The 19,205-nt window shown below is 41.2% G+C and overlaps 1 protein-coding gene across 1 annotated transcript; it reads left to right on the top strand.

Moving 5' to 3' along the window:
- The first annotated feature begins 10,692 nt into the window (after positions 1-10,692).
- tent5aa (terminal nucleotidyltransferase 5Aa) lies at positions 10,693-15,535 on the top strand. Its single transcript, XM_006794837.3, has 2 exons — positions 10,693-11,879; positions 12,332-15,535. The coding sequence occupies exons 1-2, from the start codon at positions 11,454-11,456 to the stop codon at positions 13,109-13,111; spliced, it is 1,206 nt and encodes a 401-aa protein (XP_006794900.1). The 5' UTR covers positions 10,693-11,453; the 3' UTR covers positions 13,112-15,535.
- The last annotated feature ends 3,670 nt before the right edge of the window (positions 15,536-19,205 follow it).

Here is a 19,205-nt window from a genome sequence, read left to right as displayed (position 1 = left end):
CATTTAAGCTCTCCATCTCTCTGCACGTCATCTGCCCTGCATGAGCAAATGACCATTATTAAGTCTCAACCTGTGATTAACTGTGATGACCCCGATCTGAGCAGAGAGCACGGTGATTGAGGGATTTTATTGGCTGTAATTACAGGTAGAGCATCACATTGAAAGTCAGGAAGAGACGGCTCACGGGGAAAATGTTAATTACAGATTAAGATCTATTAGCTGGTGCAGAGATGACACGTGAATCAATGCCTCGGAGGGAGAAAAGTTCCTTTTTGACATCACACCAACGTAACCTGGAAACTAATGAGAGATTTTTTTCTCTTTTCAAAAGGACTGCTCATGCTGTGCATTTGTGCGCTGAATAAAAATTAAGTGGTTTAGCGTGTAGTGTAGTGCCACACAACGTCTCCTAAATATGACTGTAGAACACAAGCCCAGATAAAGTATTATGGAGTATTAACCAATAAGCTACAACTTTAAAACCTAATAATATGTAGAGCCCCCTCAGGGCATGGATACAGGACAGGAAGCAGATCTTGTGGGTTGTGTGGGTTGGCTTCTGAAGGATCTCGGTTTTCTTAGGAAATAGAGACCACTTATCCCCTTCAGCCTGTTGTTGATGTGGACGCACTTGCGTTCCTCCATTACATCAAGATCCTGCCCCGGGATAGACATGGATTGTCTCTGATTCTTTCCAAACCACTTCACAAACTCATCCACTAGTGCCTCCACCCCACTAACACATTCAACCAACCACTGCAGAACTGTCAGTACTGTAGGTAAGTGGCGTGACCCTGTAAATCTGAGCTGTACACTGTGAACAGGAATGCAGACAGAGCACCAGTCTTATATACTACACCCTGTCTGTCAGGTGGTCATTAATGTATGAGCTGGTAAACATGTTTACTGAGATTTCCTATAGCTTCTTTTTCAGCAGCTGAATCATGTTAAAGGAGGTGATCTTCACTGTGCAGCTGCTACCACCCAAATGGGAGCAGGCTCTCTGCAGCATGTGGATGATTACATTCATTCTTTGTACACGAACAGCAGAGGGTCACACAGACTAGAAGTGTTGGAAACAGGAAGCCTGGCTCTGTTAAAGCGCAGTTACGTTTTTCTTCAGTTGGGATGCTGCGTAAGTTTAACAGAAGTAACGTATTACCTAAAATCATTCAAACTGGTCAAACATCTCACTACTAATTAGGTTAACGAGTAGAAGAGTTGTGTTTAAAAAAAAAAAAAAAAGGAACATCCTAGAGTAGTTCAGAAGGAAAGGTGAATAGCTGTGTGGCAAAAAGTTCAACAACTAAAAAATGATTTTCACTACACAACAGCAGGAAAAATAGGGATCATTCAATTATGTTTTCGATAGCTGGTATCTTCTGCTATCTCACCCAGGATTTCAGACAGCTGGCTAGCACAGGTCCTCAGAACCTTGGGGCTGATGCCATCATCAACACTTCAGTGCAAATGCAGCCATTTAAGCAATACTTTTGGCTCTTACCATTTAGATTAGCGAGCCACGCAGCCTTTACCAGAAACATTATAGGAGAGAAATGAGACAATGAAATCTATGGGAGGATTGTTTTAGCCATTAGCTACTCTTTAACTGCTTAACCTTTGCTTTTAGATAAATAGCCATTAGCAACCTTTAAGCTTAACAATTTTATCATTAAATGTCATTATAGCCTTTTACTTCGTCTATATCCATTTAGCTATGCTGATGCTTTTCGCTCAGTTTCAGTGACTGACAATGTAGATTATATTTTTTTTAATTAAGTAATGTTTACGTTCCCTCTGACAGCTGCATTAGTACCTCCTGGGCTATATTTACCCTGGTTAGGAATCAGTGCTGTAATCATAAAATAATTATGATGCTTTAGCAGCGCTCCAACTTCTTCTTTTTTCTTCTTAAATACTGCATATACAGTATGCCAGGAAATACCAGAATAGTAATTTGTTTTCATTTCTTTAATCCTGAGGTGAATTGTGTACTATTTGGGTCATTCAGTGAAAATTCACCTCACCCCCACAGAATTATTGATTTTCTTCTTCTTTTTTTTTTTCCTTCAGCAAATTTAATGAAGTCCATCAAAGTACATAGCAGACAGAAATTTGGCAAATTTGGCATTTTCCAGATATCCTTATTTTTTCAGTATTTTAAATGCCTCCGAATTTATTAAGTACAGGAGATACATACGTGAAGTTTTCAGGGCTGAAAAAATATTTGTTATATTTAAAAACTGCAGTCAGATTATTTTTAAACTCAGTCCAAGTGTCACAATGTGAAGTTATTTGAAGAAATAGTTTTTTTGTTTCTCCTATAACCAGATTTGAGCACCAGTATAATGGGAGTATAATAGTGTCTTTCACTAAGAATAACAAAACCGTGTGTGATGTGATGTAGCATTTTTATTGGCCGGTACACTTTCCAGGGGCATAAGCGACCAGTCAAATCAAGTTATAGTATCTGATAGGTCTTCTTTTATACCTACTCTTTGATACCTGGCTTGTCCTATAGCTCCTTCTGTGTTAAAATTATTTTTGAATAGTTAGAAACGTGAAGCCTGTTCTATTCTGATAGTGTTGTTGGTCTGAAAGTTTGCGCTTCTGTTATCAAAATGTGAAAAATAATGACCTGCTGTCTCAGGATCTAGTGCTTTTCTTTTCTACAGCACCAGGAAAATGATTGTGCCTGGATGTTCTCAATGGATATATTCAATCTCAACATGTAGAACTATTACAAGGTGCGTTTTTAACAGAACTTAAATGTATCACTGTCTGTGTAGGTTCTCATTCATCCAGGTCCTGACTCAGTCCTGACACTGCCCTCATCTGACTAGCTCTTGATGCGATCAGTGTTGGGGTCATTGAGAGAAACGCATTAGACGCGTTACACAAAACACTGCAGGGCGTTACTTAATTACTCCCAGGAGAAATTCATTCATTACATTACTTTCGTGTTTCTTCATAAAATGACCATTTAACAGCATGAACCTATAGGCTAATGTCCCACACACTACCGCTGACTGCTCATTGGTTAGTTACCCGTTGAAGTTCAGGGTCTGGCTGCTGGGTTGGGGTCAGCAGTCACTCAGCTGTAACATCACTCTGGGTTCTTGGCTAGCTTAACGTTAACATGCAGTCAGTGCAGGTGCTTGCAAAGAGCCGGAGTTGTGATAGCAGTATAATGCAGTTGTTTTTGCCCTGGATGCGGTTTGCACTTTACCATCACGCTCTCATCCTTTGCACAATAAAAATAAAAGTAATGTCCACATCCACGCTGTAGACTGTACTATTTTTCTCCTCTGTCACATGAACTGAAATAAGTGGGATCAAAAGGCAAGGAGACTATCAAAGGGCTCAAAAATGATGGAAAAAAGTGATATTAAAATGATAATTGTAACTTGGACAGTTTTCACAGTATGAAGGTAAAACTTTATATGATGTGCTGAAGTTAATACAAAAAGTTAGTACAGAAGGGTCGACTGATTCTAAGCAACTCAAGTAAGAACGTTTCTCCAATATAACTCACACTATAAATTTAAGGTTAACAACACACAAATAAGCACTTAAACTAAAGGTTGTTATTTTCTTTCAGTCCAACAAGCGTTTAATACATATTCAAGTTCTTCTTCTTCTTGTTTCAGTTTCACTTGATCGTCTGCCTCCATCACACCCTATTCCTAGCTTCCTCTTCATCCTCTGCAAGTTCTCCTTCACTATATCTACGTCCAACCTCCTATCTCCAGCTTATCCACTATGCCTCCTCTGCAGATGTCCAGACCATCTCAGCTATGTCACACAGCCTGAGCTGTCCTCATGTACTCTGACCTCTCCATTCTGGTAACACCCAATGAAAAATAATAGCATTTTCTGCTCTGCCCCCTCTGGCACCACCTTTTGTCTTTGTGTCACGGCCACTGTCTCTAAACCATTAATCACAGCTGGTCTCTCTCTTCTTCATTTTTCTTGTGCACTGTCTGTCACTTTGGATAGTTGACCCCAGGTATTTAAACTCATCTACCTTTGCTATCTTTGCCCATTGTAATGTCAGGTTTTACATTAAACAAACATTTTATGGATTGGAAGTGAGACAAAAATACAAATTACGCCTGCAACGTGTCCACGTTGTCCAGTGAAGCGTTATATAGAAACACAGTGGGGATGTCTTGATTAAATATTTTTCAGCAAAATTGACTAATTTGTTCACGAGTCTCCCCGCTGCTTGGTTTCTTTTCAGAGCCTCTGCCAGGAATAAAAGTTCAACAACCTTCTTCAATCCTATTTGCCAGACAAGAAGCCAGTTAGCCCAGGATTACCTGACCTAACCACGGCCGTCATAGAGCTGGCAGCTTTACAAAGACCATTAGAGCCTCTGCAAGTGTTTTACTCCCAGAGTGTGGCTGGAACGTGGCACCCTACCTGCCGTCTTGGATCTCATTCAGGAGATGCCCTCTCAGCTTCATGTTGTTTTCCAAGAAACGTGATGCATTAATTATGGCCTTTCTTAATAGATCTTTTAAAATATGTTAGGCATCCTTGCTCTGTTAAATAAAGATCAAGAAGGTTTTACTACTATATGAATGACTGTGTGGCAAAAAGGGATCTTTAAGAATACACTGTCTATTGGCTTTGTCAGAGAATACATAAATATAAAAAACTATTATGTGATTCTCTGATGGAAGTTTCTGCTTTGGGTTCAGGAACACTTCTTCTTTAGTGAAATGAGATTTAGAAATGCAAGACACCAAGAAAAGGAAGAAAATATAGAGACAGGAATCAAAAATGCCACTATGTTTCTGGCCCATGATTATATAAGAGACTGAAAGTGGAAATTTGTCCTATGACCTGACAACTTTGGATTTCCTCTTTGAAATCATGGACAGCATATCCTGACCAACTGGCTTGAGGTCTGGCTTCTAGCACTCATGGCTATTTCTTTATATTTACTGTATAGCTCCAAGAGTCCACCTTTCTGTCAGTCTCAGCAAAAAAAAAAGAAATAAACATTTTGCCCAAAATTGATGATGTCAGTGGATAAAAAATAGACAGTATAAGGTCTCGTAGAGTTAGCTTGGTTTGCGTTCTACCTTTAGATTCAAATGACAGCTGAGACGTGTTGTTAGTATAAATGGGCACACCCGTAAAGGATGCAGGTGCAATTATGTGTGAAGTCACATAGCCACAGATTAGAAAACCACATTTAAAAGCCTTCAAATTCAAGGTGTGGCTGTTTGATGTGGATGCTTTCCAGCATAGTTTGAGCTTCCAGGTGCAGGGGAGTGCTGTCATACCATTAGCGTTGGTCAAGTGAATGCAAGTATACCAGACACAAGCACATACAGTACTAAAATCACAGCATATCTGTAGCATCTATTAGGTGGTGAATTACTATAGCAGCAGCATTCAGATCCTTTGCTGTTCCTAGTCTTGCACAAAGACCCTGTAATGGAGAAGATTAGATGAGATGGGCCTCACTTATCTCCCAATGAAATAAGACCTGTTTTGTAACTTTTAGCCGACCTTGAGTAATCTGAAGCCAAACACACCACAGTTTGTGTCTCTTTTGGATCAAAAAAAGCTGAAATAATGGGATCCTCTGTGCAAAGGTGACTGCTCCTTCCCACTCCACAGACCCCACATAACCACGCACTACTTTTCCTTGAAGGCAGAGCGATTCTCCAGCTTTTTGCCACTGGGGGTCAGAAGCAGCTCGACTGAAAGTGGCTGGAAATCCCATTTCTCTCTCTGCGCCTCTGATCCAAAACCAAAACTAACTCTACTGTCAGCAGAATATATCTCTCCAACAGCTGGGACAAACTAATGCGACCCTTCTGGAAATCCAGTTATCTCTGAAAAGAGAGGACGAGGGTAAAGGATGATAGGGGAGACAGAGAGCTGAGAACCATGAGTAGATCTTTGTTTCCTAGTTATGCATGTACTTTCTTAGGCAACATTGCCTTAGAAACTGGTCACCCATATGTGAGACCTTAGTCATGCTGCAGAGCTTCCCAGGGCAAGTGTTTCTGATCGAATCTGACATCCAGTTATTCCATCTTCTTTTCTTCTCTAAGTTACTGCGGCAGCAGGAACCCCCCCCCCCCCCCAAACAACTTGAAAATGAATTGTCTGTTATGTGACAGTGCTTGTACTGTAAATCCTTTGCTTCTGGTTTCTTTGCTGGCAATGAGAAATATTTATCTTAGAGGAACTGTTTTTCAGTCACCATCTCTCCTGGCTGAAACAGTTTACCAGCAAAAGCACCAAAAATAATGCACACATAAGATGGTCCTACTGGTAGAGCCATGTACACAGATTGATGTTGTAAAATCAACTGTTCCATTGGTAAAATGTTTGCAGTGGCTAATGTTACATAAGTGCTTAAGCTAATGTAGTGCACAACCATTATATGTCATTACACCTCGCTACTCAGCATCCTTCCTCAACAAAACATAACATTTACATTTAAAATTAACTTTCCGCCACAGCAAGGATTTAGAATGACTTTTTAATAAAGGGGTTTCTATTTAAACTTGCTAGGCTAGCGTTAGTTGATACTATAGAGCTCCATCCACTTGTCCAGAAATGGTCACTGCCTGGTCCAGAAAACCAGCATGGTGGTGAGAGACCAACTTGACAGCATCCAAAATGCTGACTTTGAAGAGTCTAAATGAGACTTCCCAAAGCAGTGGGTGATGTCGTATTGGCTACATCCTACAGTCAATGTTCAGTCTGTGCTCTTAATGAGCTGCATCTCCACCATCTACTCTGGAGTCAATTCCACCTTCTTTGAATGCAAAGGGTCTACGTCAGGATGTCAGATGTGATACATTCATCTCAAAACCTCACAATGTCATCAAGACTTTCAACAGAGGAAACACAACAATCATAATGACAAACATAGGAAAATTGCCACTGGCCCAAACTGGAAAAATAAAAACAAACAAACAAAAAAATGCTAACGTGGTTGTTTGCAGTATATAAGAATAATAGCATAATAATTGTTTTTCGTAACTATAAAGGTTGGGTGTATTACTAAATTTCTAAAAGTAAAACATGCAACAAGGTTAGCTAAAAACACTATAGTGAAACTATGCACTGCTAGCGACATTAGCACAATAGCTGAAGTGTTACTATTGGTGTTACCTAGAGTTTCAGCTTGACAAATAAAAACATATGGTGTGGAAATCTTTTGTGTCTCCATCTATTGCGATGTAAATTTGTCATTTGACTTTGTTCTTGATAAAAAAAAAAACAATGTCTTTAAAAATGCTAACCCTAAATTACCCATTTAGTAACAGTAGCTCAGCCTTTATTTTGAATACAAACCTAGCTAATGCTAACTTATAGAATGTTTAGCCTTATGATAAGAAACAACAATAAAACGATAGGTAGGAGAGTTTTTGGCTTCAGCTAACAGTAAACAAAGCCAACAAGGTGCTTACAAATCTATCTATCTAATAATAATAATGGATTGCATTTATACAGCGCTTTTCGGGCCCTCAAAGAGCTTTACAATTCCACTATTCATTCACTCTCACGTTCACACACTGGTGGAGGCAAGCTACAGTTGTAGCCCCAGCTGCCCTGGGGCAGACTGACAGAAGCGAGGCTGCCATATTGCGCCATCGGCCCCTCTGGCCAACAGGCGGCAGATGAAGTGTCTTGCCCAAGGACACAACGACCGAGACTGTCCGAGCCGGGCTCGAACCGGCAACCTTCCAGTTACAAGACGAACTGCCAACTCTTTGAGATCGCCCTATCTATCTATCTATCAATGCCAGAGTTCAGCGGACAATGACCAGACTGCTTTGAGGTGATGGCAATGCAACCAAGGTATGTAGAAGAGCGTCTTTGATCCTTGAGAAAGGTGGCCTACAGTAGCAGAAAACCACACTTTGTGCCACTTCTGTCAGCTGAGAACAGGAAATTGAGTCTAAATTTTTCACAGTTTCACCAGAAGTTCGACAATAGAAGACTGGAATGATGTTGCCTGGTATGATGAGTCTTGATTTCTTCTGTGACATTTGGATGGTAGGGTCAGAGTTTGATGTAAACAATATGAAAGCATGGCTCCATCCTACCCTGTATTAATAATTCAGGCTGCTGGCTGTGTTGTAATGGTGTGGGGGATATTTTCTTGGTACATTTTGGGCCCCTTAGTACCACCTAAGCATCATTTAAAAACTCCAGCCTACTTGAGCATTGTTGCTCATCTATTTAGGACCACAATGTACTCATCTTGCGCTTCCAGTGGGGTAAATACCCACACTCCATATTACAAAACTCAAATAATCTCATTTGGTTTTTTGAACATGACAATGGGTTGACTGTACTCAGATCTGCTCCTCAGTCACCAGATCTCAATTCAGCAGAGCACAGTTAAGATGGGCAGCTGAAAACTGCAGCCACAGTGTGATGCTGTATTGTCAAAAAGCACTGATGTTTTACTTTTATCTATGCAGATAATAAGTCCAATTCATTTTGAAACTGCACTTAAAATAAAAAGAATGAAAGAATGGCGTTTGTCTGTAATCCAGTGTCTGATAATGACTTGTCCTTTCAAGTGAAGAACCTGCAATAATGATTAGTTTGTCTGTATCTGTTATGTATGTCTAGAAATATTTTTCAAAGGCTTTATGTCACTAGAAGGAAAAGTAAAAAGAACGTTTAAAGGTCCATCTGCCACACGGTCCTGATCTGAAGGGAAAAGCTCAAAGGGAGCAGCGACGTTTCACTTCATGGTAGATAAAACCAGCTCATGCAGTCTGATAAATGATACTGGAAAACAAAATGACTCCCTCCCTTTTTTTTTTCTTTTCTTTTTTTCCTTTTTTTTTCTTTATTTGGCTGAACTGTCCAGAAATGTTTTCATAGACCCCAGAGGAAAACTTTGTGTGATTGTAAAAGATTGCTTTATGAGGCATTGAAGCTGTCTCATCCACATACATTAGACCCTGCAGAGCAGGAAAACAAGGCTCTGTTTTGGAAATGATTTTTAAAAACTAAATAACCACCAAGTCACCAGTAAGAAAGGGTATGTATTATTTTTTGAATTTGTGCCTCCATTTGAATTTCTGACAACATAATCTCATTCCTGTCTTTCAATACGCTCAAAAGAATAAATCATCCATTTCGCAATGAGTAATGAGGTGCCAGGTTGTGTTTATACAAAACATTTCATTTGCAGTCGTTGGTGTTGTAATGGATGTATATACCTGCTGCTGGCTTTGATTTAGCTTTGCAGAAGGGAGCGGCAGCACCATGCATGGCCGTGGGGCCCAGTCCAATGCTTTGCAAACCGTGTCTCCACACCTGGGAAACGCATCGGCAGAGCTGCTTTCAGTCCATTGTAACTGACTAACGGTTCCATGTACATTTCCAGATGTGGGATTCAGTTTCAGTTCAACCTGTCTGACACATGCCAAAACAAAGTAAAGAGAAAACAAAACACACAATTACAGGCAACAGATGAAGTGAAGGTCAAGCTTTTTAAAACACCCTTTGGATTATGCTCTAAAAATAATATTTTTCTTCCAAATCTGAAAATCGTTCTTTAATTAAGGCTGATTTTACAGGGGTGCAAGTTAACTGTAAGCGCCATTATAGCTGACTGCGTGTGTCTGCATCCTGTCATGATGAGGGAGTTACGCACAGCTCCTGTGTGGGACTCTGAGTTAAGACAGTGCAGTAGAGTATATGGGATAATCAGGGTTTACAGATCTGGGTGGCTCCAGTGACGCAGGGCTTTACCCGTGCCTAATAGAGTGTCCGTGACGACAGCCTCCTTCACCTCCACATGGCATCCCCTGGGCATCACTGATCCCTTCAGGCTCATGCAACCCCTGACCTTCTCACATGCTGATTTAATAGTCTGAGAGGTTCCTAAGAAGCCATACAGAAAAATAATGACATTAATCAAAGAGATGAAATGCCACAATGCAAACCCTTAACTGCAACCAATGACATGATGGACATGCTAAAGTGTGTTTTAGAGAGTATCCTGATTGGTCACTGAGCATATCAGCAGCTGAAGGTGTACGTGAGGTCAGAGGTAACAGGTTTTTAATGTCACAGGCAAATGTTTACCCACTTTTTTCTTTTTTTTTTTAATGAAAAGTCGCATTTCTTTGATGACTTTTAACAATGACTGTAGATAGTGACACTGTAAAGGTAACCTTAGACTCAGTGTAGCTCAGCTGATTGATTTACTTAAAGGCCTAAACCAGCCAGCCCATAGATGGCGACATGACGACGTGTAGCGAGTTGCGGATCAGCTCAGTCTGAACAGATCAGAATACTTTTATATTTATTTATTTGCTTATTTTTTTAACAATTTAAAATTCTATTGTTTCCCCTCTTTTTTTATTTATAATTTTATTTGACAAAATCATGACCTGGATCATGACCACGGGAATGATCTCATGAGTAACTGAATCATTGTTCCCGTATTCAGTGTGGTTCGGAGCCTCAGTTATCTCATGAAGTAATTTGAAGTTTAATATATATCTTCTCATTAAAATTCATTTAAAATTTTTACTATAAGACTATGGAGCAGCTTGATAAAGCAGAGCCTTATAGTATTGTCAAACTGACCAGCGTTAGCAGCGAGAAGCAGATGGGGGGCGGGGTGAAGTGCAGCTTGCCAGCTTCAGACTACAGACCAGAGTCTTGCAGAAGGATGCTGCGTGTCAAGTGGGCAAGTATCGGTTAACTTATAGAAAAAAGCACGGGGGGAAATATGTTGATCTAAAAAGACTGGAGGAGAGGAAGCTGGATTTCCTGAGCGCACACAGCTGCATTAACGGGATTACTATTTGGCAGCAGGAGGAGATATTAAAAAATATGTAGGAGCCGTGCGTAAAAATCCACAAGATTCCTCCGAGGGGGTTGAACGTCAGTGGGAGGACTGTGCCAAAAGCGCGACTTGAGCAGCAGCTTATTCATGCAAATTCATAAAGTCATAGGCGTGCCTTTTGGGCGATGGAGTCACAGTCGGAAAAGCAAACACCCTCCTGGATCATCAGCGACCTTCAAAGACTGTGATGCGCAGCGCTCGGACGCATTGACAGCAGCACCGAGGCAAATGTTTTAAAGGCGTAGAAGAGACAGAAGAGAAAGTTAGGGCTCGCTCTTCCGCACGCTTTTGTTAGCGGGCTCAGATTCTCCCTTAGCTCAGTCACCAGCTCGACTGCTGCGCCACTTCTCCGCTTGGATCTCCAACCAGAGTGCGCAAACTGTAACGCACAGCCACCAGCCCCGCTGCTCTTTAATATATATATATATATATATATATATATATATATATATATTTTTTTTTATTGTTATTTTTTCTGTTTACAGTCACTTTGGACTATTTCAAATACTGGCACTCCTCATGCGGAAGACCCTACTGTTTTGAGAAAACGATTGAATTTTGTTTTATTGAAATTCCGGAGGACTTCAACACCATGTCAGAGGACGATAGCAGCTCCACTACCAGCTGTGTGTCCGACACAGACAGCAGCAACGTCAGCGTCCTCAGCTGGGAGCAAGTGCAGCGGCTGGATGCCATCCTGACGGAGACCATCCCGATACACGGCCGGGGAAACTTCCCCACTCTGGAGATGCAGCCGCGGCAGATAGTTAAAGTGGTGCGCAGTCGGATGGAGGAAAAACAGATCCATGTCCGGGACGTTCGATTAAACGGCTCTGCGGCCAGCCACATTCTGCACGAGGACAGCGGACTGGGCTATAAAGATCTTGACCTCATATTTTGCGCAAATATGAAAGGAGAGAGTGATTTTCAGACTGTGAAGGACATAGTTTTGGACTGTCTCCTTGATTTTTTACCCGACTGTGTGAATAAGGAGAAAATAACCCCTTTAACGTTAAAGGTAGGCTACACACGCCCTGGCAGATTTTTATTTCTGCTTCAGATTTGTTAGATTAGTTTTATATATGTGATAAGATTGAATTGTATTTGTGCCAACAGGGATTAGCGACCATTACGCACAGCTTAATGTGCAACTAGACCACTTTAGTGATAGTTAAAAAATTTGTTTGCTGTAGTTAAGAGGATCGAGTTAAACCAATTTGGAAGGGATCCCGAGCTCAGCCATATAAGTACATTCCATAGCCTTTAATATTGAGGTCAGTAGCATTAATAGCTCAACAACATACAGTAATTACTTGTATAAATATAGGCATTAAATTCAAATCCTTACTGTACAATGCAAAGTTAGGCAGAATTCTACTAAATTAGTAATTGCAGCTTCAGTTCTATTCACTTTGTTTGTGCTTCTTTTTCTCTCACTCTTTTTCACCCTCTGCACACTCACTCATTTAGGAAGCCTATGTTCAAAAGATGGTGAAGGTGTGCAATGACTCAGACCGCTGGAGTCTCATCTCCCTCTCCAATAACCGGGGGAAGAATGTGGAGCTGAAGTTTGTGGACTCTCTCCGGCGGCAGTTCGAGTTCAGCGTGGACTCATTTCAGATCAAGCTTGACTCTCTGCTGCTGTTCTATGATTGCTCAGAGAACCCCATGGCTGAGACCTTCCACCCCACCATCATGGGCGAGAGCGTGTATGGTGACTTCAGTGAGGCTCTGGACCACCTACGTCACAAGATAATCTGCACGCGGAACCCGGAGGAGATCCGTGGAGGGGGTCTCCTGAAGTACTGTCACCTGCTGGTGAGGGGGTTCCGGGCTGCGTCAGAGTCAGAGATGAAGTCCCTGCAGCGCTACATGTGCTCACGCTTCTTCATTGACTTCCCTGATATTGGCGAGCAGCAGCGCAAGCTGGAGTCCTACCTTCAAAACCACTTTGTGGGCCTGGAGGACCGCAAGTACGACTACCTGATGACCCTCCACGGAGTGGTCAACGAGAGCACCGTGTGTCTGATGGGACACGAGAGGCGGCAGACCTTAGGGCTCATAGCCATGCTGGCTGTACGTGTCCTGGCTGAGCAGAATGTCATCCCCAATGTGGCTAATGTTACATGTTACTACCAACCTGCTCCTTATGTGGCAGATGGCAACTTCAGTAACTACTACATAGCGCAGGTGCAGCCAGTGTTTGCTTGCCAGCAGCCTGCCTACTCCACCTGGCTGCCGTGTAACTGAGCATCCCTAAATAAGAGAAGAAGGAGGGATCCTGATGTCTTTAAACAGGAGCGAGTGGCACAGTCGTACCCTTAACCCTGCACAGTGCTTGACAAATGACTGAAAAAAAGGCATCCTTTTGTTCTGTGTTTTGCATCAAAGCTTCTGCTTTTGTTCATACTTTGAGTATGAATGGTAAATCCAGAACAGTTGGCAAAATTCAGATGTGATTATCTCACATTTCCCGAAACACCGACAGTCTCCTGATCCTGCCCAGGCCAACCAGGTTCGGAAAAGACTCATTTGGATAGCTTGGGAGCAATATCTGAGTTTTAAGGCCTTGAATGCCAGCTGCAGATGTGTCACTGACACTGTGCAGAAGACTGATTCAATCTTTAATTGAAACTCATTAGCCAGCATGTTGCAGCAGCAGCAGCAGCAGCCCAAACAGCTGCATCAGAGTCTTTAAGTGAGACACTCACACGCACTTTGAGGTGAAATCAGAGGTGCACAGTGCTCCTTTACATCATCTGAACTGAGGTGAGAGCCTATTAAACTAGAGTGGACAACAAACATCACCTCACATTTGGATATAATTCTTGTTGTTTACAGACCAAAGATTTTTTTTTTCTAACTCGAATACCCCACCGACTTTTAAGGGAGAAATAGAAACAAAATATGAAGCTATTGTAATGTCTGTTTGTATATGTGAACATTTATGTGTTTATAAAGTGCCTATTGCCTCACAGCAGGCAGAGAAAAGAACGAGCAGGCCACATGACCCCCTACGCTGTTTATAGGCAGTAGCACCCCCAGAGGCTTGTGAATGTATATGTGAAATCCTGCACAGTCAGTGTTTGTGTACACGCGTGTGTTCGGGTGAGAAAGAGCACCGTTTGTGTGGATTTTGCAGTAAAGTAGCAGCCAAACGTACGAACGAAAAGTTCCTGCAAGGTTCACATTTCGTCTTGTGTATATTCAGTAAACGTCCCAGATTACCAGCATGTCATGACAGAGCCCGATTAAATATCAGCGACTTATCGAGTCACAAACAATGTTTCCTGTATATTTTGTGTAGTGGTGCTTCACTTTTTCTCATCTGAGAAGAAAAAGAAAAAAAACAAGGAGGGGTGGGGGTGACAATAAGTAGATGATAGATGCAGAGAGAGCTCGATCGTAGAATGTGTTCCTCAGTTTTGGAGGAGGCTTGCAGAGACACCTCAGATGATGAGAAACTGTTTGCTGTAGCACCCTGGCAGGGAATTCCTCAGCTGCTGCTGAAGAGCTTGAACTTAGCTGGGAATGCAGATACTCTGTTCAGGAAATGTAGTGCCAAACACTTAGGCGTCTCCTCCCTCCTGCCCCTTTGTTGATACCCCTAAAGTTTAATGAGGCCATTGATTGAAGCAGATGGTGACAGAGAAAGAGAGGCAGAAGAGAGTGAGACGCTAGTAGGGAAAAAACCCTACTGATGATCTGGAGAGATGGGTGCAGCTGGTGATGGGGTTTATCTATCTGGGGCTACTGTGTTTTACTGTACAAACTGTCTTTGTTAAGGTCAGATTACAGTTACAACTTGTCGGACAGCTTGAAACCAAACCATCCTGTTATCAGCGCCTGCTTTAATTATCTGCTCATTGAAACAAAGAATGGAAAGCGAAGAATCCCGCATGCATGTTTCCACCTCAGCATCAGAAGACTAAGTTGCACCTTATGTTTCCGTTGTGAGGGCTGATGGTTATTAATGTTTTTCTTTTTTGATTTTTTAAGGTTTCATTCCTCACCTGTTTTGAAGAATTGTGTATAAATATATGATTACATGCTTTCTAACTATACTGTAGCTTTTTTCCCCCCCAGCTGCATTAAGACAAAAAAAATCTGAAAACATCCGCGACTAGCATTGTGTCAGTACTGCAACAAAAAGAGAAATTCTTTCGATGGAAAAGCATTTCGCTCTCATCCCCTAGTCTGGTGACCCATAACTTCTTTGCTCAGTTGTTTCTTCTAAATAGCTGTCCATGCTGATGGTATCCTTTGGATTGTGCAGGCAATGTATTGTAATTTTATACTCAGTGAAGTCCTAACAGCGGACTAGCTAGTGGCTCCAGTCTGCTTGTCAGCTAGTGATCGTGCCTATCAGTTAGAGATTGTGGGTTGCTGCAGCGTCTTGTATGTGTTGTCCAAAGCTCAGTTTCATGCAGTCTTTTACAAATCGCAAAAGAAAAGAAAAAGATCTTTGTCATGTATGTATATTTTTTATGATTGTTATTTTTATAAATGTATCAGACACTGCAGGTGTTGCAGTGCTTTTCAATCTGTGATCGAGCTTCAGAGGAAATGTTCTCAGTAGCTTTTTTTTGGTTTCTTTTTTTTTTTTTTTTGCTATATTATGTTATTTGTCCAATGGGTCAAAAGGTTAAAGATGTTTTCCTCAATAAAATATCTGAAAACCAGATTTGTTATGTCTTCTGTTATGCATCTGTTTGACTGTAAATCAAGTTTACTGCACTGGTTTGCTCCAGAAACAAACCTCCTGCCAAACGCAAGAAATTACTCATTTATCGATTAACCTCAGATTTCTTTTTTTAGAGTCGTAATGTCTCTTTTTTTCTTTCTTTCTTAACTGGCGTGAGCCATTCAGTGGTTTTCACATAGGCTCCCCGCTTACTTGCTGGGAAAGTCAAATCCCTGTCACGGCCTGCTGGGCCCAACAGGCCCAGCCAGAAACCCATCCAGAACTGGCTCGTTGCTGCCAGAAAGAGCTGTTGAATGTGAAGGGATTTGCGTCCACCCAATAAAAACAGACTTTAGCGCTTTTGCAGAATGAATATCTTTGCCTGCTCATCGAATTCTCTCTGTTAACAAAAACCCCCCACCCCTCCAGCCCCTCCATACGCCGACAGAAATGCAGTGACGATCAGCGCTGAGGCCCGCTGTGACCAGAGTCCAAATGTTTCATGGCTGTCAGGCTGAAAGAAAACTTGCCACAACAGAGCTGATTGTCACACAGGTCACATGACAGACTGTCCTAGATACAGAAGGATATAGAGATGTAAACACATAATTAGTAAGAGATTCACTGTGCCACATGGTCCTATATATAGTCGATAAGATAAGGACATTATAGCTTGAACTTAAGCGCATTTGCACCTGATTAAATCTGAGCAATAGAGGAATGATTGACAGGGCAGCAGAGCACCTACAGACAAGAGAAATATTTGCTGTGTGTGCCTATGCGTTCTACTCGACCTTCCACTCCTACAAACTACAGGATAGGTTCATATTTTCTGACTGTAAACAGTACTAGCATTCCTACACACTGAAGAAAAGGAATTTTTTTTACTATCTCAATATTCAGGTGAAAAGTTGAGGGCTCTTTTTTTGCACAAAACAAGTTCTGCAGGCTTTTAACTTCCTAAAACTGCATTGTAGGAAGTTCCATTGACCTACAAAGGAATTGCTTGAGGAAAACGCCTCTTTATGTCCAGTATTGACCAGTTTACTTTACAAATATTGACCTGAAAAGAAAGTGAGCATTACTTTAACTAAGAGGCAGTTTTAAGATGTGATCACACCAACATACGAATCCCTAATAAAAAAATACCCCATGTGGTAGTTAAGGCTAAGAATTCATTCTAATCTTAACTTCACACCAGTGACATTAAAGCCAAAGTGCTCAAAAATACTTTTGTGGCAGTTCTCGCTACAGTTTGCATCTCCAGGACCACGTTTTGTCATGATGACACACATAATAGGCAGACAGACAGACACGGAGAAAACAATATCAGCTATGCTACTGCAGCTGGCAAAAATACCCACAACACAGCCTTGAAGCAAGAATGAGATACTAATAAATGGCTGGTTTTGTGAGGCACTTATTCTGGCATTTAAAGGTTCATTTGCTTCTGTGCTGAGCATTACTCACCACATGTTGCTGTCTACATAGCAACCAATCCGGCAATACCGCTGCAATATAGATTCCTTCCATCATTAACAGGACCAAGCACAATGCTGCATATGTCCTTCTTTAACGCTTTCCTCCAGAAAGATGACATCGAATGACCTCTCCATTACGCATATCAGTGAATATGTGGTTTGACGACCATTAGGGTAGCCCTTGTATGCCGTATAGGCAGAGATTATGCTTACTAACTGATGCACACCCAGTCATTTTGTTCTGGAAATTTGACAGAAATTGCTGAGTTTAAAAAACAGAAACAAGGGTTACCTCTAGTAAAGCAGTGCTAGTCAATATTTTTGGTTCCCTTGAAGGTTTCTTCCTGTTAAAGGGGAGTTTTTCATTCCCACTGTCTAATTGTTGGGGTTTTGCTGTATTAAGGCCTTAATGCAGAGAATGTGTGGAAAAAACAACACAAAATTCTGAATATTTTGAATGCATAGTTGTTGTGTAATGTATACACACTCCAAATATGTTGTGATTTTGAGAAATATTCATCCTTAAAAGACACAGTGTGGAAAAAAATGAAGTCAACATCAAGCGATGATGAGCTGGTCCTGAGGTTCTACATAAGGAAAGGAAGAAACTGAGATTTTGGGTTCATCCAGTTTTCATGAGAAGGCAGCAGCAGGGAGAGTTTCGTGGTTTCATCCAGGAGTTGAAGCTGTATCATGAACGCTTTTGTACAACATATTTCAGGATGTCAGAGGGGTAGTTTGAGCTCTTGCAGGCAAAGTTGGGACCACATCTAAGGAGGCAGAGAAACCATTTCAGAGAGCAGATTGACCCGGAGCAGCATCTAACTGTGTGTCTGAGGTAAAATATTATTATTTGACCATTTTTATATCATTGTAAATTCAGTACTAGTGCATATTTTGAAGTGCATGTGCACTTGTTGCTAAATGCAGCGATCTGATTAGTCAGATCTGTTCATTTGGATCCAAAAAAAGTTGAGAATGATCCTAAAAAATAAATGCTGCAAAATCGTCCTATGAAATAAATTGGTCGGTATGAAAGGCTGTATTAGGAGTAGGTGAGTCTGAAAATATTTTTAATACACAAAATATTTGCATGTATTGCATGAACATTGCACATCTGGTGTATAAATGTCTTTATTGTAGGGTCTTTACCTTACAATAAATGTACCTTGAGGTAACTGTTGGGATTTATATAAAAATTATATATATATATATATATATATATATATATATATATATATATATAATGAACAGAGGATTAAATATCTATGCTGGTGTCACTTAGAGTCATAATTACACAAAGTGTTATCACACATTTTCACCATCTATCTTTCAGCCCATTTTGGGGGATTTTAAAGTAACTTCTACTTTATTTTGCTTTATTCCTGTCATGGTCCTGGGTCATTTTGACCCAGTGTTCTCAGTTTTCCTGTGGTTTTGTATTTTGTTCCTTATGTTCATTGGATTGTTTGGTTTGGTATTTGGATTCCCCCTGTGTCCATGCTTTTATTGTCGTGTTTGTTCTGGTACCGTGTTCCCGTCCTCTGTGTTCTGTGTTCTCCTCATCCCCTCGTATTCATCCTTGTTCTCTGCCTCTCTCTCTCTGCCTCTCTCTCTGTGCTCATCTCTGTGTACTGTTGTGTTTAAGGTCCACATCTTGGTGTCAGTATTTTCAGTTTCGTGTCCTCCCCGCTCAGTCATGAGTAATTGTCCTCAGCTGTGTTCCCCGTGTGTTCCCACTTCCCTCATTACCTTCTGTGTATTTATGTCAGAGTGTCCCTTTCTTCTGTGTTGCGTCGTCCCTCTAGGTTGTGTGCATTTCCCGTGTCTTCCCAGCACCTCAGCTTTAGTTTCTCCCAGTATAGTTTTGTATGATTTCTTATGTTCCTGTTAATAAAGACCTGCCTTTGAGTTCATTCCCGTGTGTCTAGAGCCATGCATTTGGGTCCTCTCTTGCCTTCACACAGCCGCCGCATGACAATTCCTGCTCGTCTAACAGAACTTTTTAATTTCCTTTAACCAGCACACTTTGTGCGCCTCTGCTTAGCATCAAAGGCTAAAGGTTCCGTTTAGCAAAAGAGAATATGCCATTTAGTAACTACAGGTTAAAAATAAACTGCATATAGCAACCATCAACCTCTCTACATGTGAATTAGCATTTTGAAACCTCAAGCATTTT

This window comes from Neolamprologus brichardi, chromosome 11, assembly GCF_056152115.1.
Source record: "Neolamprologus brichardi isolate AB-2024 chromosome 11, ASM5615211v1, whole genome shotgun sequence".
Lineage (NCBI taxonomy): Eukaryota > Metazoa > Chordata > Actinopteri > Cichliformes > Cichlidae > Neolamprologus > Neolamprologus brichardi.
The sequence above is the reverse complement of the archived record's forward strand: the minus strand, read 5'-3'. Positions and strand labels throughout refer to the sequence as shown.

Excerpts from the sequence above, each read along its gene's own strand:
- tent5aa (XM_006794837.3), top strand. The coding sequence starts at position 11,454 with ATGTCAGAGGACGATAGCAGCTCCACTACCAGCTGTGTGTCCGACACA. Across the intron at positions 11,880-12,331 it reads TAACCCCTTTAACGTTAAAG|GAAGCCTATGTTCAAAAGAT; the intron begins GTAGGCTACACA and ends TCACTCATTTAG.